At 39.9% G+C, this 24293-nt stretch overlaps 1 protein-coding gene across 1 annotated transcript in view; it reads right to left on the bottom strand.

The window, feature by feature from the left end:
* Positions 1 to 300: 300 nt before the first annotated feature.
* LOC139448162 (U2 snRNP-associated SURP motif-containing protein-like) overlaps positions 301 to 24293 on the bottom strand; it is a 38361-nt gene continuing 14368 nt past the window's right edge. The window contains exons 9-24 of the mRNA XM_071229681.1: positions 22168 to 22400; positions 21788 to 21831; positions 16893 to 16997; positions 13234 to 13300; positions 12079 to 12254; positions 11328 to 11490; positions 10680 to 10759; positions 9469 to 9556; positions 8502 to 8615; positions 7482 to 7644; positions 6497 to 6598; positions 6073 to 6172; positions 5070 to 5199; positions 4044 to 4154; positions 3708 to 3829; positions 301 to 2587 (exon numbers count right to left, since the gene is read on the bottom strand). Coding sequence (XP_071085782.1) covers positions 2473 to 2587; positions 3708 to 3829; positions 4044 to 4154; positions 5070 to 5199; positions 6073 to 6172; positions 6497 to 6598; positions 7482 to 7644; positions 8502 to 8615; positions 9469 to 9556; positions 10680 to 10759; positions 11328 to 11490; positions 12079 to 12254; positions 13234 to 13300; positions 16893 to 16997; positions 21788 to 21831; positions 22168 to 22400 — 1913 coding nt within the window. The 3' untranslated portion in view covers positions 301 to 2472. The remainder of the gene's footprint in view (positions 2588 to 3707; positions 3830 to 4043; positions 4155 to 5069; positions 5200 to 6072; positions 6173 to 6496; positions 6599 to 7481; positions 7645 to 8501; positions 8616 to 9468; positions 9557 to 10679; positions 10760 to 11327; positions 11491 to 12078; positions 12255 to 13233; positions 13301 to 16892; positions 16998 to 21787; positions 21832 to 22167; positions 22401 to 24293) is intronic.

Genomic DNA, 24293 nt, shown 5'->3' with positions numbered 1-24293 from the left:
ATGTGTTGTATTTAAGTAATACATGCAACAAGAAAACAATGAGGACCTTGTGTGTATATTTACAATAACTACCTTCACCAATAAATGGACTGGAGCAAACCAGCTGACTTGTGATTTTGAGAGAGAGCTACATCATCCCCAGAACTAAGGAGTGGTTGATCAGGAACAAGTGACCAAGGGAGAAGGGTTAAGTACCTGACATCTAAGGTTACAATATTATGGAAGTAGGGAATCTGAGAACACAGTTTATACCGATCACAGTGAATTGAAATTAAAACAGGAGAAAAAACATAACTTGTTCATTTTTATTTCATGATTGGCAGCAATGGTAACAACATGTGACTTGATTGATGAGAGAATAAATGTACATCACATTCAAATATGGTGCAGCAATAATCATAAATTCATCTTCCTCTTTGATTAACCGGATGACCCTGCAAACACACAGCAGTTCCTTCAACAATATCTTTCCTTTGGAAACGATGATCAGTTAACAGTGCATATGTTTCACCTGACTTTTGCATTAATAACATCATTAAAAAACGAATTGACACACAATGCATGATACTAGCAATCAATAAATTATGATAGTCTTCTCACTTGTCACCCAAAATGCTGTGGAGTTGATAGCTGATGCAAACATTTCAAACATTGGTACAAATCCTCACAAAATCTTCTAAAAGAAGATCACATAATAATTTTATCAAGAGAATTCATGACTAATTGAAAATTTTATGTACTTCTGTAATATCATTATTTGGTAAGGTTGTTAAAAACTGCTTAATTTCCAAAATGATATTGAACAGAAATGTTGCCTGATCATACAATCAAAGTATTTTTTCTACATTTTAATCCATACGTTAATTGATAATAACAGGACCTTGACTCTTGACTGAGGCATTATGATAAAACGTTACATTTCTCTGCCTTTTTGTCCTTTGTTGTTTAACGCCGCACATTTCTCTGCAGAAGATAAGGATTCTTACTTAATAATTAACATAAACTAAGTTTGGGAAATAAGTATCATTTAATAAATACTTGACATAACATGCATGCTGCAGTCACAAATGACTGATAAGTTAAAAATACAAATCTTGACATTTTTTAGAGGGTCATTCAGTCATGATATGTTGAAGATCACCCCGAAGGAGTGAGTGAGTATGGTTTAACATTTTAGCAATATTCCAGGCAGGGAATACCAGAAATGGACTTCACACAATGTACCCATGTTGGGAAACGAACCAGGGTCTTTGGGGTGACGAACGAACGCTTTAACCCCTTGGATACCTGACTGCCCCTCAACCCGAAGGAACGATATGGCATGCCCATGAATATATTGAATTGAATTGAAGCTTGTTAAGGCTAAATGAAAACAGTTAAATCTTCAGAATGTATCTGTTCAAATATTTTGTACTTTCAATTGATTCATACAAGAAAGAGAGATTGAAGGGGTGCCATCAGAAGAAAAAAAGGACAAATCTTTAAAGGACTTACATAGGAACATTCAATATAGATGTACATTTGGTTCTTGCATTTTAAATGTGATGAAACGTGATGAATGAATGGTAAATATGAATGGATAAGAATAATGCCTCATCCCACCTGACCCAACATCACTACAGTGAACTCATTGCTGAATGCATTACATGCTGCCATTGGTGTGGAGGAAAAACAGAGAAAATCTGAATGTAGAATAAAGAACCGTGTACATCGGTCGGAATTTGACCTGCAAGAATGCCAAACCAGGACAATATTCTTAACGGTTAAGTTCGTTCCATAGATTCTTTTTTCAACATTTTGAAAGAAATTGTACAACCCCACTGCAATTACTATGAAATTTCCATTCCCTAAGAAAATATAAATTATAGAATCATTATCCCTTTATGTGTCATTGTACTAATCAAATAACGTGTGAAGGTGACTGTTGAACAACCTCAAGAAAAACCACCCTCCGAAATTGAACCTGTGGATCTGGATAATCCCTGCAGTGGATAAAAGCAGGGGTTGAAGGTATGCTATTGGGCCAGGCATTGACAGATGTAAAGCTCCACAAACTCCAAGTCCACAGTGCCAAACTTGGCCACAGTCTCAAGGTCAGTGAAAATGGACTCATTTGTTGCTGGAAGAATGCTTATGTCCCAAAACGTGGTGTTCCTATTGACTTTTATTAAGTTTGTCTAGCAGTAGGTCTAATCTTTACAGCACAGCTATTCCTTGACTGGTATGTGAAGGGAATAAGTAGTGTTCAAAGTTCATCTGAAAATGCAGCAAGTCATGAGAAATTTGTACCAATCGACAACACAGACAAACAAATTTTTGACAAAAATATATCTTGTTTGGATTGGCAGGTATATTCACTTTGGAACACTGACTTAAAACCTGCAGAAGGTGGGAGAGATCACTGTAGTTGTTGGCGTAGCTTCACTGTACAATGTCTTTACAATATATACAAGAAATACTGAGGCACGGACATCAGTCTCTGTATTTGTTCTTCTTGTGTTTGTGCCGATGACGACTTGGACTTCTTGATGGAGACTTCCTGGGTGACCTTGACTTTGGTGACCTTGACCGTCGAGATCTCTTGGGGCTGTTGCAGAAGACAGTGTGGATGAGGGTAACAATGTGTGAGTAAAGGAATGGTGTTATATATTTAGTCAGGATAACTTAATCTGGAGGTGGCATATGAGAAGCATAAGTAAGTGAGTGAGAGAGTTGGGTATAACGCTGCAACAGTATTCCAGTTATATCATGCCACGTCAGCTTAATGTGGGAGGAAAGTCTGAAGTGATGCACGTCTCAGTGATTCACCACTTTGTTGAAACCCATGAGCACAGGCATTCTGCTGACAGACCTAGAAACATAATCGGGGGGAACTGTGATTCGAAACCACAATCATAGGTTTCTGACCTACCCAAAGGAAGTGACAGACCTAAAAACATAATCAGGGGGAACTGTGATTCGAAATTACAATCTTAGGTTTCCGGCCTACCCAAAGGAAGTGACAGACCTAGAAACATCATCGGGGGGGGGGGGGCGCGGGGGACTATGATTCAAAACCACAATCGTAGGTTTCTTGCCTACCCAAAGGACGCAACTCTGGACAGCAAATTGTGGCGCCTCAGATGACTGGGCCACCTGTGCCCCCCATCAGTATGAATATCAATCCAAGTCCCATTTCTATTGCCACCAATTCCTAGCAAGTTTTGGTTTGTTTGTTGTTTAACAGGTCTCACAGGTCTCCTTGCAAGTGGTCCGCTGATGGTGTTCTAACCAACTCAAGTTGCCACCTTACATAACCATAAGGGGTCAAACATTCCCAGAAACCAAAGGAACAAACACAAGGATTCATCTAGGATTTTATACAAATTTATATGGCAGGCAAATTGGGATTTTATTCAGTTATTTGTAAGGGGTTCTCATTTTCTTATAAGCTGAGGTAATTTCAACATAGCATGCAATGCAATAATGTGTAACTAAATCACAATTGTTAACAGTTTATGATAACTTGAATTGGTATATCACTAATTCAAATTTGCAAATGTTTACCAACAGACTTGCTGAACATCAGCCTCTGAGAATGCCCAGATGAGTCCCTTCACATCAATAGTATTGAATAAATGAGGACAACGCAAAACAGACAACTTATGTAATATCCTGCCTTACGTGCATACATTTATCGTGCTGTTACAGCATGACTGATAACCAACCTTTTCGTTTTCTTTGATCGCTTGGGACTGTCATAGCCAAGGCGTAGTGATGGTGAATATGGTGACCTTGACCTGTGTCTCTTCCTCTCACGTGACATTCTTCCGGGGGACTCACTGGTCTCCTGCAACAATCACCAACAATTACAATTACCCGAACAATTACAGAGCACGCCCAGAAGTACAGAACAAATAAGAATAATATTTTTCTTTCACTAATACACCGATTTGGCAACTGCATGTTGCTTTTTTATTAATACAACACTGGTGATATTCACTCTTCTCGGTTAAGTTACTTGGACTAAAAGAATTGTTTCAATGTGACTGTCATGTACATACCTTCTGTAAGAGTTTCTTGCGATAGTGGGCTATCTGCTCTGCAAAGGTTAAGTTAGGTTTGCGAGATCTGCGTCCAGCTTCCAGCTCATCCTGATACTTCATCACCTTCACCTGCATCAAGAGTGAGTGAGTGAGTGAGTGAGTGAGTGAGTGACAGCTTTGAACAGTACTTCAGTTAAATCATGACTTGCCAGCTTGATATGTAAGGAAACCTGAAGTGATGCCCCCAACCAGTATAAGTGAGTGAGTGAGTATGCTTTTACGCCACTTTTAACAATATTCCAGCAATATCACAGTAGGGGACACCAGAAATGAGCTTCACACATTGTACCCATGTTGAGCGAACACTTTGACCACTAGGCTACCCCACCACTCCTTCTCAGTATAACAACAGACAGTCAATACTACCATGACAAGGAGGGGAACACATTCGTTAGGCTAGTCTACCCCACTGTCACTAAGCAGGCTGAAGGACTAAGTCACTGGCTAAGTCTGTAAATTTGACCCACAGCTAAAATGACTTGCCCCTACCAGAATTAGAAACTAACAGTTATAGTCCACGAGGCCTAAGACTCCTTATTGCGATAACATACTGCAAAACCCTTAAAGGGGGCAAATTTCTACCAATCCTTATGATACCTTAACTATTGGGCAGTTTGGCAAGGACTATTTCTGACGCTGTCTACTCTATATAGAGAATCTTAACCGAGTGCCTTTTGATATCAAATATGTCAACACGAGTTGATAAAAGTGGAAGGACAAGAGGGTGAGATTTTATTCAAACTTTTTCAGTTTGTAGACAGTAATAAGCAGTGTCAAATGTATCATATTTTAAGTGTAAAAAGTACTGGTAACAGCTTCAGTAGCAGAGCTATTAGTGATTGTAACCAATGATGTCACAATGGTCTGCAAAGCCTTGTGATGCAATTTCACTGCAGAGATATCTACAATGTAGATATCGCTTGATCTCATCCAGGCTATATCTCCTTTGGGAGCCAGTTTTGAATGATAAAACAGCTATTTCACCTCTATTTCTCTCAGCTTGGCTCTCCTCTCCTCAGACATCTCCTGTCTGTATGGGGTTTGGTCCTGGCTATCATCATCACTGTCCTCACTCGATTCAGACTCCTGCCCTCTGTCCTCTAACTCCATGGGGCTGAAACAGTCCAAGTTGCCTCATTTCTTCAAATACAATTTCTCAGTCTGGAGTTCTATCATTTACTTGGAAGTGTTTACTTGGCAGTAGCAGAAGCATTATGCCTTTTGCTTTCAATTCAACTGACCAAACTTCATCCCAAACAACAATGAGGTTGTTTCATGGCTAACAAAAACTGTTTGTTTGTTGCTGTTCACTGTAGTCAGCAATATTCAGGCTTTATCACACTGCCCCAGCAATAGTAAAGCTTTGTCAGACTGCCCCAGCAGCATTCAAGCTTTATTGCACTGCCCCAGCAACATTCAAACTTTATCACATTGCCCCTGAAACTATCAAGCTTTAAAACACTGCCCCAGAAACTATCAAGCTTTATCACACTGCCCCAGCAACATTCAAGCTTTTTCACACTGCCTCAGCAATATTCAAGCTTTAACAACCTGCCTCAGCAATATTCAAGCTTTAACAACCTGCCTCAGCAATATTCAAGCTTTTTCACACTGCCTCAGCAATATTCAAGCTTTAACAACCTGCCTCAGCAACATTCAAGCTTTATCACACTGCCCCAGCAACATTTAAGCTTTATTGCACTGCCCCAGCAATAGTAAAGCTTTGTCACACTGCCTCAGCAATATTCAAGCTTTAACAAACTGCCTCAGCAATATTCAAGCTTTATCACACTGAAATAATCGAATCAGGGCCAGGCAAACCAGTAGTTAATGAGACAGTTATCGTCCCATAATCAGGGTATGATGACACATAATCAGTCAAAGAGCCTGACCACCTGGTCCATTTATTTGACTCAGTTTCTAGTTACAGTGTTTTATCATCAGCAGATTATACAAATATCCTCCATGGTGAGGTGACCCTACTCACGCTCCATCAATGTCCTCCCCCACCATCTGGTCCTGACCTCCCCCCTCCTCCTCCTCCCCACTCTGCTGGTCCAGCAGGTCCCACTTGGATGTTGACATTGCTGAAAAGTTCAAAGTTACCTCGAAGTTTATCACCCAATACTAGTATTAGAGGTTATTACGTGAGTGCATTTGGGATGGTCAATATCCTGTAATAGGAATAAACATTGTATTTAGTGAGCCTTGGTATGCAGAAAAGTTTATCAAATAATGTCATTCTTAAGATTCTATCTTCAACTTAAGAATTTTCATCTGTCACGAACGGTATCCAAATATTGCATGTTTTACGAGAATGTGAGTATTAACATATTATAGATCAACCAATGAAGTATGCAATGCAATTAAAATACCGGATTATCAAATGCCAGAGCTCCAATACCCCTTACCTTGTGCTTCCAGCTCTGTCTCATCAACCTCCTCCCACTTGGACCGGGCAAAGCGGGCAGTGGAAGACGTATCTTGCTTGGCTGGCTTTTCAGGCTTTTCCACTGAAAATGGAAACATATGATTAGTTTCCTATAGTTTCCACTATGTACACATGTAAACTGTCTGTGTGTGTGAAGCACAGTTTCATTATACTGGTACTTATTTCTGGTATGTTGACAAACTTATGATGACATAAATCCTATTCATGTTTGTTTTTAGTTTGTTTGTTGTTTGACGACTTAACTCAGCAGTATTCCAGCTGTATAATGTTGGCCTGTAAACAATCAAGTCTGGGCCAGACAATCCAGTGACTGATATTGGGAGCCATGATCCACAATGTTTTAGTCCCTGAGCGCCAGGCAGGGTAACAACAAGGACCCACCTTTATAAGAAGTTAAAAGATGGTACAAACTAGACAATGGAGGCGGTCTATTTGTATCAGTGTGCAGAATCTGTGGTTCTGCTACGGAGTGAGTGATTGAGTGAGCGAGCGAGCGAGCGAGCGAGTATGTGAGTGAGTGAGTATGGTTTTACGCCGCTTTTGGCAATGTTCCAGCAATATCACGGCGGGGACACCAGAAATGGGCTTTACGCATTGTACCCATGTTGGCAAACAAAACCCGGGTCTCCGGCGTGACGAGCAAACGCTTTAACCACTAGGCTACCTGTTCTGCTATGGACCAATAAAGGTCTTAACAAGCCAACATTGATGGCTTCTTCTACTGTGAAACTTTTGATTGAAAAACAAGCACCAAATTCCTATATGTGCGATATACTATTGTTTAACAATCTCAATACTAGCAGCATTTCCTCCTTGAAGTATGTGCCCATTCCTCCTTGAAATATGTTAATATATTTTCTTTTAGCCACGACTTTTTATTTTCAAATTCATAGAGGTAATCCTACAAAATGTAAATCTGTATGGAGTTCAATGTTTATACTTACATGGCATGCCATCTAAGTCATCTGACAGTGGTGCCCCATCCAAATCCTCAATGACTTTGCGTTCAATGTACTCTATATCTTTCAGTGGCAAGCCGTCCAGATCATCAAGTGGAGCTCCATCCAGGTAGTCTACAATAGGCTTCTCTATCTTCTCCTCAACTTCCTGACAACACATACAGTGAAGGAGTTCAACACATACATCACTCCAAGGGGTGCAAACAATGGGCATAACAAATAATACTGATGCGGGCATAACAAATAATACCAATCCTCTATAATCCAGGGTATCACATCATCATCCTATTACGATAAATACCTGGCCTCAGTTTCACAAAGTGATGTTAGTGCTATAACTACTGCAAGCCTATCTTGGCTTGCAATATTGGAGTAACCATCACCTAAGCACCTAGATCGATCAGTGGAACGGGCCCCTGGAACAGCTACATTAGAAACTTGACCCGTAAGTTTCATTTCACAAGTGACGTCATCATATCAACCCCTGTTATATCAGTACAGATATTTTTTCGCTGGAGTGAAATTTGAGCGGATGGTTACTTTGTAGCACTGCATATTTTGCATTGGAGTTAAAACAAAGTTATAGTGGCAATTGTGTTCAGTGTATTTATCAATAGAATGATGGTACAATAACCAGTATTAGAGAGCATGGGGTAAATTTAAAATGATACAATAAAATCTCACATGTGCTAAACATTTGAATGGCCTAACATAAGTTTTCCCATGATCTCCATGCCCTGTTGTGACACCATACAACACATACTCAGCAATATTCCAGTGCAAATAACCAAGTCTGAATTAGACAATCCAGTAATTGACATCATGAGCAACAATCTACACAACCGGGAAACGATGACACTCATCAGCCAAGTCAGCAAAGCCTGACCGCTGACCCTGTCAGTCGTCTCTTGTGACAAGCATGGGTTGCTGAAGACTATTCTAACCCAGATCTTCATGGGTTTGCAGATTTGAGCAAAAGTTAGACAATACAGTCTCTCTACTGACCGGTTCTTCTTTGGGTGTAATGAGACCGAGGAAGACATTCTGCAAATTGATGAGATAGTCGTTTGGATAGACGGCCCAGTCTTCCCATGTCCGGAAACATGACATCACCTTTTGCTGGAATTACAAGTAACAAGCTGCTTAAACCACATTTCAGAATAGGAAATTAAGTAGTGATTATAGATTATATTACAAAATCAAACTAGTGTGGGTAAATCTACAGGTAATTTAGATCTCTACATTGAAAACACAGTATGTTTACCTTTTAAATGGTTCACAATTGTGAGGGGTAAAGTATTTGTTTGATCTGGATCAGACAAACATTTGCCAGGCAATACCCACACCATCAAAGTATAATGATTCACAATCACCAATGTCAGGTTTGTTTGTTGTTTAACACCTCACTCAGCAATATTCCAGCTGTATGACAAAATTGACAACGGTCTGTATATAATCACGTCTGGAGAAGACAATCCAGTGATTGACATCATGAGCAATAATCTAAGCAAATCCAGGATTATTGCACTTATATGGTGTGTGGTGTGGTGTGGTGTGGTGTGGTGTGGTGTGGTGTGGTGTGGTGTGGTGTGTACTAGTCTGGCTGAAGTCGATTTTATAGTCCTAGCCCAACAGGATGCCATGCCGCTGATTAACATGAATACCCCACTGAGACACAGTATATTGACTCCAAGACGACCAGTCCTTGTTTTAGCCCCTTAATGCCTAGCACCAGGCAGGGTAACAACAAGTACCATCTTTTAATGTCTTTTGGTCTGACAGGGCCGGGCGTCGAACCCTGGACCTTCCGCACTCTGGGCAGACTCTCTACCACTAGACCACGGGGGTGGTCAGATCTCCACAGGGGACCAATGTCATCCTTGAGAGAAAAGGAGTGAATGTTGTTTTACGCTGCTGTCAGCAATATTCCATGCTTGTAAATATCACAAGTCATACACAAACAACAATGTACCTTGAACTGTTCCGCTTTTAATCTTCCATCAATGTTTTCATAGGATTCGTGTACATCTCTGAAAATTTCTTCAAGCTTGACTTGAAAACTGCAAGGAGAGATAGAAGCATGACAATGTACCATTCTGGTGTCTATCTAACATGTCTAAATGTAGCTTACGCATAATGGAACAAGTGAGTCAACCATTGTTGCCAGTTATATAACAGAGAATCTTTTCAATAAGACCTCAATGCTACCCTTATTCCCTTCGCAACTAAGTGGCACCATTATTTCCTTCGGAACTAAGTGGCTCCTGCTAAATATGTTCAAGAGCAATTTTCAATACATAGGGGCCTGTGAATTATTGGACATCTTTATAAGTAAATAGTAGTTGTAGGCAATCAGTTTGGTCACACTTTCAACTTACCTTGACCTATATCTAATCAAATGGAGATCACTCTTCCTATTATGAAGATGTTGACCTTTGTGGAAAACAAATCATATGCCACAAACATTCCACAAATTTTTGAAATAGTGTAGAATCCTGATATTGCATATGTATTTGACCTTGCATCATGTCTCATAAACTGACCTTGACCACAGGAAAATTCAAGGTGTTTTGGAACCAATTTGAGTGAGTGAGTATGGTTTTACAACGCTTTTAGCAATATTCCAGCAATATCACGGGGGGGTTACACCAGAAATGGGCTTCACACATTGTACCCATGTCAGGATTCGAACCCAGGTCTTCGGCGTGACGAGCAAACGCTTTAACCACTAGGCTGCCCGACCGCCCCTGGACCAATGTGAGTTGGGTTTAATGTCACTTCAAACTGTATGTCAGTCATATCAACGCAAGCAAGGTTTATGTTGGTGGAAAGCCAACAGATACACATGGCATAAATGTTTACCACAATGCTGAAACCTAACATGATCCAATATGATTAAGACAATCCAGTGATTGATATCATGAGCATCGATCTACACAATTGGGATACGATGACATGCATCAACCAATCACCCGATCCTGTTAGTCACCTCTTACGACAAGCATAATCATCTTTTATGACAAGCATAGTCGCCCTTTACGGCAAGCATGGGTTGTTGAAGACCTATTCTATCCCGGATGTTCACAGGTCTGTTGCAAGGATCATAAGCAGGATGCACATGAAAGTCAAAAGCAAGATCCTGGCATCTAAGGGATGCACAGATCTGCTGACGAATCTACTTACTATTTTCTGAAGTAGGATGCATTGGCCACTTTAGCACTGGAATTGTACAGGATGTCCGACACGAGGAACAGACGTGCAATCTGAAACAGGAGAGATAAAGATACATCTTGTGTCTCTGACAACTCATCAGAACTATGACAAGACTTCTCAACATCTGCATTAAGCTGTTGAATTATCGACATAGTTCAGCATAAAAATATTAATTGTCTTGGGAAAGCATGTTATGGTCTGTGACGTTCTCTGGTGTGAAATTTTGACAGCTTTGCTTGGTTCAGGGAGAGCGAATGTGATGGGCATTAGGCTGCTGAGGTAGACAACACGAACTTATGCAGGATGTATACATTTACAATAAAGAGAGTACCTACACCAGGAAACATCTCAGCTTAATTGTGGAGGAAAGCCTGAGCAAGTGTATTGGGCTGGCAAACCAAGAATCATAATCAGGGCAAATCTGGGATTTGGACCAATGATCATAGGATGCTGGCACATCTAAGGGACATAACTATGTACAGTGAATTGCAGGGCCTCATATAACTGGGCCACGTGTGCCCCATAGTTTGGTATTGAGATATTTAAAGCACATAAACATTGACAATCTGCGTGGCATCTGAGTCGCGGAGGCATTGGTCATGGTCTGAGGTTACAAACTTTTTTAGGTAGTGGAGTCTGAAGGATGGACAGAGACTCGGCGATGCATTCCACCACTTCCTCCGCCGACTCTGCGTGATCCAGACACCACACCATGGCATCTGCTATTTTCTGCCGCTCTGGGCTCAACTCTCGCAACATGTCCTCCAACCTGTCTCGCTGACTGGAACATCAAATGTTTTTTTACATTACCTCTCCATTGCTGCTATAAGATATTCAATGGTCAAGTGAGTGAGTGAGTGAGTGGAAGGGTGAGTGGTTAAGTGAGTGGTTGAGTGGTTGGTTGAGTGGTTAAGTGAGTGGTTAAGTGAGTGGTTGAGTGGTTGGTTGAGTGGTTAAGTGAGAGGTAAAGTGAGTGGTTGAGTGGTTGGTTGAGTGGTTGGTTGAGTGGTTGTCATTCTACTGAATATACACTTCACATATTATGAGAATCAGTTTTATGTATCATAGAAAATATCTACAATCAAAATTGGGGAACTACAGGTTGTTTTAAGGAATTGCCTAACCTGTATATTCATCCTCTGTGATATTCATCCAACAAATGCCAGCAAGACTGTAATCCACTAAACTTATTTGCTGAATAACTATTTTTTCTGATCTAGTTTTACTGTGATCTGAATAAAAACATGTTTCATAAATTTGAAAATATTTCTGCAGGTATCAGAATCAAGGCAAATCTCCAAACATGATAGATATAGACAAACAGCTGTGTGAACTACTGCCTGTTAGTGCAAACGTCGCCTGTGCATACCTGTCAGTGAGCTGTCCCTTCTTAATGCTGGGGTCAATATCGAGGCTGTAGGCAGACTTGCTCACAAGCTCCTCTGGCATTCCCTGGGTGTATGGGTTTAATGGTGGGGGTCGCCACATAGACCCACCCTTGAACATACGGAACTCTTCTGTCCGCCATGTGTACGGTGAATCTCCCTGAAGACAGTAGCAGTGACTAATACTATACAAATACTGGTACATAATGATTGTTTGATTGTTGCTTAATGCCGCACGCAGACATATTCCAGCTATGACAGTGGTCTGTAAATATTCAAGTCTGGACCAGACGAAACTGACCGATGGGGGTCAGATGAGACCCAATCAACCAAGTCATCGAGTCTGACCTCCCAATCCGTTAAGTCGACTCTTAAAACAAGCATAGGTTGCTGGAGACGACTTCTGACACTGAAAACCTGGGTTGAAGGATGATCATTTCTTAGGTAAACCAAATGCCCAGAATGGGAAAGTGATAGGTGTTTACATTGGTCGACAATACAGCTGTATGGTAACCATCGTCTGGACTAAACAAAGCAGCTTTAAGGGTTACCAATGACCTGGGTTTGATACGGCTACTAGTCCATTAGTCCAAGAAAAGTGAAAATCTAGGGGGACTACCGGTAGTTGTTTTCCCCCCAAATATAGTTAGATTCTAACTTACATATAGCAGTTGTCCGGATGGGCTTGGAAGTAATTGGATATGCCCAATGGTGTTTACAACTTAAGCTCCGCCAGGGAGCATGCTATCATCCAGTCATCACACATGCAAGAGCTATCAATGTCCACTAGGTCATACAAAGTTGCCCCTAATGGCAAGAATGAGACAGTATTATATGTTTGAAGCTGGTCACTGCTCATTACAGCTGCTTCAGTCTGAATTTAACCCAGCTTTTACCAATATTCTACTATTATCAGTGGGGGGGGACACCAGAAATGGGATTCACACACAGTACCCATGTGGGGTATCGAACCCAGGTCTTTAGACAGAAAAAATAAAAGCCTTAACCACTAGGATACCCCACTCATATCATAATGACAAGCATGGGTACCAAACGATAAGTAGAAGAGGCTATTTTAACAAATTCTGAGCAAGTTATCAATACAAGTGTCAATGTCATCAAATAAAAGACAGCTGTACCTGAAGTATGGAGAAGAGCTTCCATCGGTAGTATGTGTGTGCTGGTGTTTGGTTGTCGAACAGAAACCTGCAGTATACACAAATTGCTTTACTTTCTGACAATACATAGTAAAATCATTCACATCATACAATCAATCTGTTGTGCCTCTTGGCAGTTAAATAAGTGAGTGAGTTGGGTTTAACGCCGCTTTTAACAGTATTCCCGTTATTTTATGGTGTGTCAGCTAAATGTGGGAAGAAAGCCTGAAATGATGCAGGTCTCAGACGTTTATCTTGACAGTTAAGGAAATCAAAATTTAAACTTTTGGAGCTGGACACAGTTACATTACCTGTTTCTCTTCCCTTACCATACTGAGACAAAGACCTGGCTTACATAGTGTATCAATGATTGTACTTCAGGATAAATGCTTAACTGCCATGAGTGAACTTAGAGAATAGTAATCATGAATCTTCTTTGGTTTACATGTACTGAGTTACCACACAAGATCTGACAGGGAAGTCTATCTTCTATGGCATCTAGTTAATATAAAAGCACAGAAATTAGCTTGATCACATACTACACGTAATTAACATTTTCTACAGCAATATACATCTCAGATTTGGAAACCAGCAGAAACCTGTGTCGCTAACAGCAGGAGCAGATAATCTCACCATACAGTATTGTTGCCAAACATATTGTTTCTATGACTTATAGTAATGAGCACTTCAGAAAGAACTTCCATCAAGTGTAGACGATCATCATTCACATAGGATTAAATCAAGTTCTACATTTTGGTGTAAAAGCACACATGGCCTTATTGGTCAACCTTTTGGACATGTAACAATATGTCCATAATAAACAATTAGACTTTCATCCCTGCCTACCTCACTACGAAACACCCAGCCTATAACATAAAATACCAAGCCACAAGTGAGATCAGGTGAAATGGGGTTTCATGTCGCGTTGAAGATTATTGCACTTCCATAGCGACGTGCATGCACATGTGTGTGTGTCTGTTTGTACTAGTCTGGACTGATGCCGATTTATAGTGCTAGCACACTGAGATACCAGTGCTGCAGTTTAAAATGAATACCCCATTCAGGCACAGTATACTGCTGCCGAGCCGACCAGTCCTTGTTTTATCCCCTTAATGCTGAGCGCCAGACTGGGTAACAGCAAGTACCATCACGTCTTTTTGACATGGCCAGGGATCTAACCACTGTCCTTCTGCTCTCCGAGCAGATGCTCTATCCACTAGACCACGGAGGCAGTTCTACAGCTGTAGAAAATTATGTGTTCCTTCTTTCACTACTTGGTGAACTGACCATATACATAGTCCTACCAAAACACTCATGCTTCAGATAATCACATTCACCAACAGTTAGTGTACACAGATGCCCTGAACAATTTGTTTAAATTTATTTTTTCAAATAATAAAAATGAAAATGCCTTTCAGTGAGAGGCTCTCACCTCACCTCACATTATAAAAAACAGTAGGGATGAAAATCTAATAATCTATATATTGTTGCCTGATCAATTGCGAAAGTTTTCTTGAACAAGACACTAACCAATTGTTCCCAAAGATAGTGCTTGAAGATATGTGTCTGTCTTCTAAAGACATGGAACTTCGCTACAGTAAATTGAAACATTGCTTATTCTCCATTATGTCCAAAACACTTTAATCTAAGACTGTATGGTAAGACAGAAAATATTCCGTCACACATCATCTCATCTACAATGTATTATCATTATTCTTCCCATTAACCAGTGACTGCTGAATAGGCCCTTCAATCTTAGTAAGAGAGAGTGAGTGAAATGGTTTAATGCCACTCTGAACAGTATTTCAGTTACATCACAGCATGTCAGCTTAATGTTGGAGGGAAGCCTGAAGTGATGCAGGTCTCACACATTTACCACTTTGGTGAAACCCGGGTATGGTGCTGACAATCCTAGAAAAATAATCACAGTGATCTGGGATGCGAGTAAGTGAGTGAGTTTGGTTTTACACCGCTTTTAGCAATATTCCAGCAATATCGCGGCAGGGGACACCAGAGTCAGCGAGTCTTACCACCTGATCTATTAAGTCGCCATTTATTCCCCACAGACACACTATTACCCTAGTATAACTGCTGCACTCTCGGTATGCAAGGCATTAGTTCTTGATATATCAGTAATCAACAGTCAGTGGTTAAAGCAGACTTAGTGTGACTTTCCCTAGGTAGCTGTTGGGAGACAATCAGGCATCGCCACTCCTGATGCATCTTCCCAAGGCAAGGGAGTTAACTGACTAAAAAAGTCCAGTTTCCACCCTTGCCAAACTAGGCTGGTATTATGGAGTTACATTTTGGCTGGACTACTGAGTCTAGGCATAGTCCAATCAAAATCGTGCATCGAAATCGAAATCCGGTTCGTAAACTGTCCTGCAGATTTCGGTCGATTGCAGGATTTGCAAAGCATTTGCACCGCCAACACGTTGTCAACAGATATTTTCCAAATCTTTTCATGTTTTTAATCAAGGTGCTCACGCATTGCGCGATGTAAGACCCGTTTTATCACAACATAGACCTTGATTATCGATCAGATCGTCTTGACGGGGCGCCACTGTTTTGTTTCAAGCAAATGCAATTGATAGGAGAGGTGGAATCTCATTGGAGAGGCTCAGAAGGGACATAACTCGTAATGGTTGTTGGCCACTGTTGGCGCTACGATAGAGCCCAGGAATTCCGGCCTAGTTCGGCAAGGGTGGAAACTGGACTTTCAAAGTCAGTTAACTCTCTTGCCTCGGGAAGATGCTCCTGATGTCAAGAACAACTGCCTGGGAAAACCACACTAGATACAAAACAAAGTTGACAAAATATCTACTCACCAACATAAATAAGCTCAGATTATTATTTCAGGAAAAACATATCTCCTTTCACAAATAACATACCTTACTGGATTACCTCCTTTAAGGGTCTGTGTCAAAAGTAGCATTTGAATTTTCTCCATATGGCGATATGGATAGTGTTTATTTGAAATGACTGATTTTAGTATTTTGTTTGGGAAATGTTTCAAATCTAAAAAACAACTAAACAGAAGAAAATATCTACTTATGCCAGTAGGCCAACAGGAAACCAAGTCTCTACATGCCTTGGATGTCATTAACTGAAGACCCCAAGCTATTAGCCCATCGGTTATATATGCAACACATGCAAATTCAGGCCCACCTTCACGTGCAGACTTATATTCTCATGATTCATTCACACCTAACCAGCTGCCTTCTTGGCATTCTTTCAATCAATTAAAACTCAACCCAGAGTCAAACTCGACATTCACCTCAACCATACATTTACATACTGCTGATCCTAACAAAGACCAAAATTTAGACATGTAAGATATTATTACAAGACATTACATTTGGTATACTAAGTTGACCTTTTTATGTCTTATAAGTAACCTGTTCACAATGGGAAAATCACCATCCAAAGTTAAAGTATGAGGAAATTGATCAATTAATTTGCTATAGTCTAAAAGTGCCTATCTGTAAAATTTAGATTCAAGACTGATCAATCAAAATAATTCCATTTGGATATGTTGTGCATACATGTGACACAGACCCATAGCAACAGGCAAGTATTAATACTGAAATACAGCAAAAGGAAGAGAAATATTCTTCATGAAGTAGCAATAGATCACTCACCTGAACATAGGGTTATTTATTTCCCTATTCATAATCATTGCTTCAAACATGGGTCCTTCTCGAACAACAAACTCGACCAATCGATGAATAAGAGACAGGAGATTTCTGTAAGAAGAAGCTAGACAATGCCAGGATATGGGAGTTAAGTCCCCTTGGGGACAAAACTACACCAAATATATGCAATCAGCAAACAATAACTAGCCACTGACCAGGGGCGATCAAGTCTCAGGTTTTGGTGGGTAGGAGGGTGCATATAAATTAAATTTTAAAATACAATTTCTTAAAATACTTTTTCTTAGTAATAACAGGTAAAAGCTGAAAATTCAATGACACTTTATAAAGTGCAGTAAGGAACTGTTTGGGGATAATTGACTACATTAACACATTGCTTCAAGAGAATAGTCATTAAACTGAAATTATTTTTTGTTGTTGGCATGAAGTCAGTTGGGCCCATGTCAATATTCCAGGAAACAGTTATGTCTGAATTTGAAACTGGTCAACAACTTTACAATGATACAGTGATAGCATTTACACATCATGATCAGAATGTGAGTACAAAAAAGGAAAAAATCTCACAAACAATTGAAATCTCTAACAAACAATTGAAACTCTAAACAAACATCAGGCTGTGATTCATGGTGTATGCTGTTACAGGTACGTCATATGGCAACTAGTAATATACTCTACATTTACTATCATAAAAAATCTTACCACTCTTTAATCATGTTAATAGAAAATTGATACTACGATCCCTGTGCTTGCTTAAATAATGTCAAGCATTCTGAACCATGTGATCAGATCCAGAAGCATCATCAATACTTCCTGGTTTTGTATACACTACGTACCTCACAGGTGTACTCACGGGTGATGGAGGGACGAAGTGAGGTGAGGTGAGGTGAAATGGGGTTTAACGTCGCATCCAAGATTATTGCACTTATATAGCGACATGCATGTACGTGTGTGTTTGTGTGGCTGCTTGTACTAGTCCGGACTGATGCCCATTCATAGTGCTAGCACACTGAGATACCATGCCGCAGTTTAACATGAATACCCCATTCAGACACGGTATACTGACTCCGAGCCGACCAGTCCTTGTTTTAGCCCCTTAATGCCGAGTGCCAGACAGGGTAACAACAAGTACCATCTTTTAATGTCTTTTGGTATGATGCAGTCGGTGATCGAACCCCGGACGTTCCGCTCTCCGGGCGGACGCTCTACCAGTAGACCACAGAGACGGTCGGAGGGACGTAGTGTATAAATATAGACACACATCACTACTACACTGCATAGTGCTGTATGTACTCACGGGTGATGGAGGGACATAGTGTATAAATATAGACACACATGACTACTACACTGCATTGTGCTGTATGTACTCACGGGTGATGGAGGGACGTAGTGTATAAATATAGACACACATGACTACTGCACTGCATAGTGCTGTATGTACTCACGGGTGATGGAGGGACGTAGTGTATAAATATATACACACATCACTACTACACTGCATTGTGCTGTATGTACTCACGGGTGATGGAGGGATGTAGTGTATAAATATAGACACACATCACTACTACACTGCATAGTGCTGTATGTAAGTACTCACAGGTGATGTAGGAACGTAGTGTATAAATAGTTAAATACAGACACACGTCACTACTACACTGCATAGTGCTGTATGTACTCACAGGTGATGGAGGGACGTAGTGTATAAATACAGACACACATCACTACTACACTGCATAGTGCTGTATGTACTCACGGGTGATGGAGGGACGTAGTGTATAAATACAGACACACATCACTACTACACTGCATAGTGCTGTATGTACTCACAGGTGATGGAGGGACGTAGTGTATAAATACAGACACACATCACTACTACACTGCACAGTGCTGTATGTAAGTACTCACAGGTGATGGAGGGATGTAACATATAAATATAGACACATCATTACTACACTGCACAGTGCTGTATGTACTCACAGATGATGGAGGGATGTAATGTATAAATATAGACACACATCACAACTACACTGCATAGTGCTGTATGTACTCACAGGTGATGGAGGGACGTAGTGTATAAATATAGACACACATCACTACTACACTGCATAGTGCTGTATGTAAGTACTCACGGGTGATGGAGGGACGTAGTGTATAAATATAGACACACATCACAACTACACTGCATAGTGCTGTATGTACTCACAGGTGATGTAGGGATGTAATATATAAATATAGACACATCATTACTACACTGCATAGTGCTGTATGTACTCACAGGTGATGGAGGGACGTAGTGTATAAATATAGACACACATCACTACTACACTGCATGGTGCTGTATGTACTCACAGGTGATGGAGGGATGTAGTGTATAAATATAGACACATTACTACTACACTGCATAGTGCTGTATGTACTCACAGATGATGGAGGGACGTAGTGTATAAATACAGACACACATCACAACTACACTGCATAGTGCTGTATGTACTCAAGGGTGATGGAGGGACGTAGTGTACAAATATAGACACATCGCTACTACACTGCATAGTGCTGTATGTACTCACAGGTGATGGAGGGACGTAGTGCATACAAACCCAGGAAGTATTCAAGATGCGCCCATTGGTAAAACTGGATGACTGAGTGAATGAATGTTGTTTTACACCCCTCTTAAAAGTCAGCAATATTTCAGCTGTATCAAGGCTTCCTACAAATAATCAAGGCTGGTCCAAGCAAACCAATTATTGAAAGCATGAGCAACTATCCACAATAGCAGGGTAAGATGACACACTATTAACCAGGTCCTCATTGTAGTCGGTTCTCACAACATACTACTTGGTGTGTTGGGGAGTGGCATTCCCATTGTGAACAATAGTGAAGCTAGATCAATTTTATGTTTGTTGTTTAGTGCCATGTTCAGCAGTATTCCAGCTATTCCACTGGGCTTGAAAATGATCAGTTCCAGACCGGATAAACCAGTGATAAATATTGTGAAAAAAATACCACACCATCAGGGTACAAAGACACAAACCAAATCTGACTTCCCAATTCAACAGTCGCCAAATATGACATGCTTAGGCTGCTGGGGAACCCTCCATAACATGATCACTGCAGTCACAGTATGAGTGAGTGAGTAAGTTGGGTTTAATGCTGCTTTGCACAGTATTCCAATTATATAACAGCATGTCAGCTCAATGTGGGAGGAAGTCCTGAAGTGATGCAGGCCTCAGACGTTTACCACTTTGGTCAAAACCATGGTGCTAACAAACAAAGAAACAATCTGGGGAAACTGGTTTGAACCCACAATCACAGGTTTCTGACGGGCCCAGGGGATGCAACTCTTCATGCCCCTGTCAGAGAATGAAATCATACAAGCACAGCCAGGTCATGTCTCTTCGAAGGAGATACCCCAGTCAAATTTATACACAACACACACAAAATAAGACATCTGAATCTACAGCCAAACATCCAAGTAAACATCCTACTTGCCATTTCATAAGCCTTTAGAAGGTAGCCCCAAGTAGTACCTGATGTTATGTTTATACCCAAATCATACGAGCGAGTGAGTAACAGTATTACAGTTATATCACGGCGTGTCAGCTTAGCGTGGGAGGAAAGCCCGAAGTGATGCAGGTCTCAAGACGTTTACCACTTCGGTGAAACCCACGAGCACGGGTATGGTGCTGACAAACCTAGAAACGTAATTGGGGCAAACCGGGATTCAAACCCACAATCATAGGTTTCTGGCATGCCCAAGGGACGCAACTCTGCACAGCGAATTTCAGTGCCTTAAACGACCCCCGCCAAATCATAAACTTCTACAAACATGTTAAATCTCCTTATAAAATGATAAACTTGAGTGACTTCTTATGTAATTCGATATATCACAATAATGTCTTAACATTGACAATTACGATAGATATCCCTATATATATGTGAATCTGAAAATTTCAGTTAGTGTGACTGAAGCAAAAGTAAGTAAATACAAATCCCTACATGGAAAAGTAGATGAGGTGAAAATGTTCAGCTGATTGTTACAAAAAAATAAATATTTGAGAAATATTACTGGTACATTTTCACCCCCCAAAATTAGGTTGGTTTTTTTACCACTGTTTCATTACCATTTTAAATAAAACCTAAAAACTCTTACCAGATACAGTTCATGTTTACAAAAACATATCATTGTCAAAATCATACTATAAAAAGACAAATTTGTGTTTACTGGATTTGAAAAATATTTAAACATAAATATAAAATGTACATCCCATTCATACATTAGCATGAAAATGTCCATTTGAACAGATGTGTATGTCTTCATTCTATACAGGAGGTCCATGGAACAATATGGAGACTGTTCCCACAACATGAAACATATTCTCTAACAGAACATCCCATGCGTGTTCACTTGTTGAACAGAAGCTAAGTAACAATCCTTATGATATTCACTCGCGTGAACACTGTCCCAGTACACAGTTGGAGTTCACAAGTGACACATTTGTAACAGTTCACTGGTCCACATCCACATCAGGAGTCTTCTTCATCTTCTTTCTTCCTCCTCCTCTTCATCAATCCAGTCCTACCTTTTACTCACATTACAATCTCAACTAAACATTTTTCTGTCCATTTGTCTTCATCATGTATGATATGTTTTTTTTAAATCTCAAAAATATACCCTTATTCAAAAACTATGTCCGAAACATAAATTTCCAAATTTGCATTCTCTTTGAAACAAATGTACAAATATTTGATAATGCATTAACTTAAAAAATTTTAGGAAACAATCTGAGATTAAAATATGATTAACATGGATATCCAAAAAAATATTTCTCCATATCAGGTGATGAAGATCTTTAGACAAATGGTCGAAAAAGAGTCTAAAAATATACCTTTCTGTGGGGATAACCACTTTGACAACAGCGTTGGCTAAAGTCTGGAGAAATGGCAGTTGAAAACAACATGAGATGGGATATTTATACCAACAACAGCTACATAAACAATTTACTCTAATATATTACAATGAATGGATTTAGTAACTATAAAACATTTTAATCCATATTACTTCAAGAATATGAAAAATCAATTCCAATTTAAGACTTCAAAATAAATATTGAAAAACATTCAAAAAATAATTCTATGATTTTTATACTTACCGATTGAAAGTAAAACATCCATTTGAGAATTACAGTATCAAAATAACTATCTGTAAAATTTAGCACCTAATCAATTTCAAGAAATCTACATAAACATCACTGACAAATGTCATTACCTTTTCTTTCTCCTCCTTAGACTGTTCATCTTCGCCATCTTTTGGTGGAGGAATATTTCCATACAACTTCTCAAGTCTTGCCTTCTTCAGTGGTTGTGCGTTAAAGGGAAGTCCTGAGGGTGGGGGTGGCTGGGTCATCTCAACCAGAGCTGGGGGGATATAAATGGGGTGGGGCGGAATGGGCACCGCCTTACCCCACCCTAGCTTCATTTCGAAGCCCATCACTTCTCTTCCTGTGTTTAAATATTCCAAAGGCAAAGAGTGAAGAAATCGCATTGACAACACGAATTAAAAAATATGTTAGGGTCATGGTTACATCTGTAAAGTAGAATGTATACGATGTAAACAGTTATCACATATATTTCTCAACTCACATAAACATGAAAATATTATCAACTTCAGCAACAATGATGGCCAGTTGGTCCTATTTGAAATATTTGGGTTGTGTTTACATCAGAATGATCAAATTCAGTTTATCAATGGTATCAAATTGATCATACTGAAATAACCATGCTGAAATGTGATAAAAAATATTCTCAAAACTGAACTGTTAATCACAACTGATAAACAAAGAAAGTTTTCATCTGGAATAATCTTTTGTAACTGAAGGCAGATTTTGTTTGTTGTGTAACACCACATTCAGCAATATTCCGGCTGTGTGACAGCTGTAAATAGTCAAGCCTGGACTAAATAATCCAGTGACCGATATTGTACGCAACGATCCACACCATCGGGGTACGAGGACATGCTATCAACCAAGTCATGGCCTGACCACCCAATCAATTGGTCGCCTGTTATGAGTGAGTTGGGTTTAACACCGCTTTTAACAGTATTTCAGTTATATCGCAGCGTGTCAGCTTAATGTGGGAGGAAAGCCCGAAGTGATGCAGGTCTCAGACATTTACCACTCTGGTGAAATACACGAGCACGGGTATGGTGCTGACAAACCTAGAAACATAATCGGGGCAAACCGGGGTTCGAACCCACAATCATAGGTTTCTGGCGTGCCCAAGGGACGCAACTCTGCACAGCGAAACGCGGCGCTTTAGACAACTGGGCCACCCGTGCCCCCGTCGCCTTTTATGGCTAACAAAGGTTGCTGGCGACATCTTCTAACTCAGAATGGGGGCACAACAACAGAAAATTGACACAGTAATCAATCCAGTATTCTAGATTATCCACTGTATGGTATCTCCTTTTTCAATTTCATAAATACCCTGGACCCATTCGCAATCATCGTCAAATTTCGGGAGGGACTTCAATACCTCTATCGCCACTAATTTAGCACAGAAATTGATTAAATTAAGGATACTGTTATTTGAATCAGATTCGAAATGAAGCTATGGTAGTGACTGAGTCCGGGTGTTTATAAAAACGGAAGGTATAATACAAAGCATAAGCAATGTCAAATCTGTGAACATGACCAAAATGACACGGTTAAAATCTGCTACATCCTGTTTCAAGTGTTTGCTTGGTTGTTTTTTTAAAAAAAGAAACGAAAAAAAAGAAGAAATATGACTTAATAGTAAGGGAAATGAGATTTAAGGAATCCTGACACAAAACAAACTTGTACTGAGTGCTCTATGAAAATAGTTGGGAGTTTGAGACAACATGAACAAAATGGAAATTATTTCAAAAACCTACACAGTGCCAGGAAGAGATGAAACTATTTGTGATGTTACCAATCTACTATCAGTGATAGCTAATAAAGAACATATTGTCTGTAGAAACAAAGAGAAACATGAGCAATTTTGGTGGCCACTAGATTTCAACGAAGGGTGTGATGCCTCATTATCATCATATACATGATTGCCTATCACATCACAGAATGATCAGTTTTGATAATGACACACCTGGAAAAAAGTCAAGCACCTCTGACTGTTTATTTTCTTAAAAAAGGCCATTTATTTAAGTGGGATCCTCAGGGTTTTACAGGACGCACAAAATGTTTGCACAAATGCAAAGCAAGGATGAACAAAAAAAACTATATTGTATCTCGAGGGATGCACAGTGATATTCCTTGTAGCTACATCAAAAGCAGTTATGGGCATTTGTTATTTCACCCATCAATCATGACCACTGTCCACATGATTATTGATTAATTCCAGGCTCTGAAGTAATTATCT

The sequence above is a fragment of the Haliotis cracherodii genome, unplaced genomic scaffold, assembly GCF_022045235.1.
Source record: "Haliotis cracherodii isolate W230 unplaced genomic scaffold, xgHalCrac1.p SCAF_7, whole genome shotgun sequence".
Lineage (NCBI taxonomy): Eukaryota > Metazoa > Mollusca > Gastropoda > Lepetellida > Haliotidae > Haliotis > Haliotis cracherodii.
Note: the sequence above shows the minus strand (reverse complement) of the source record. Positions and strands in the feature narration are given on the sequence as shown.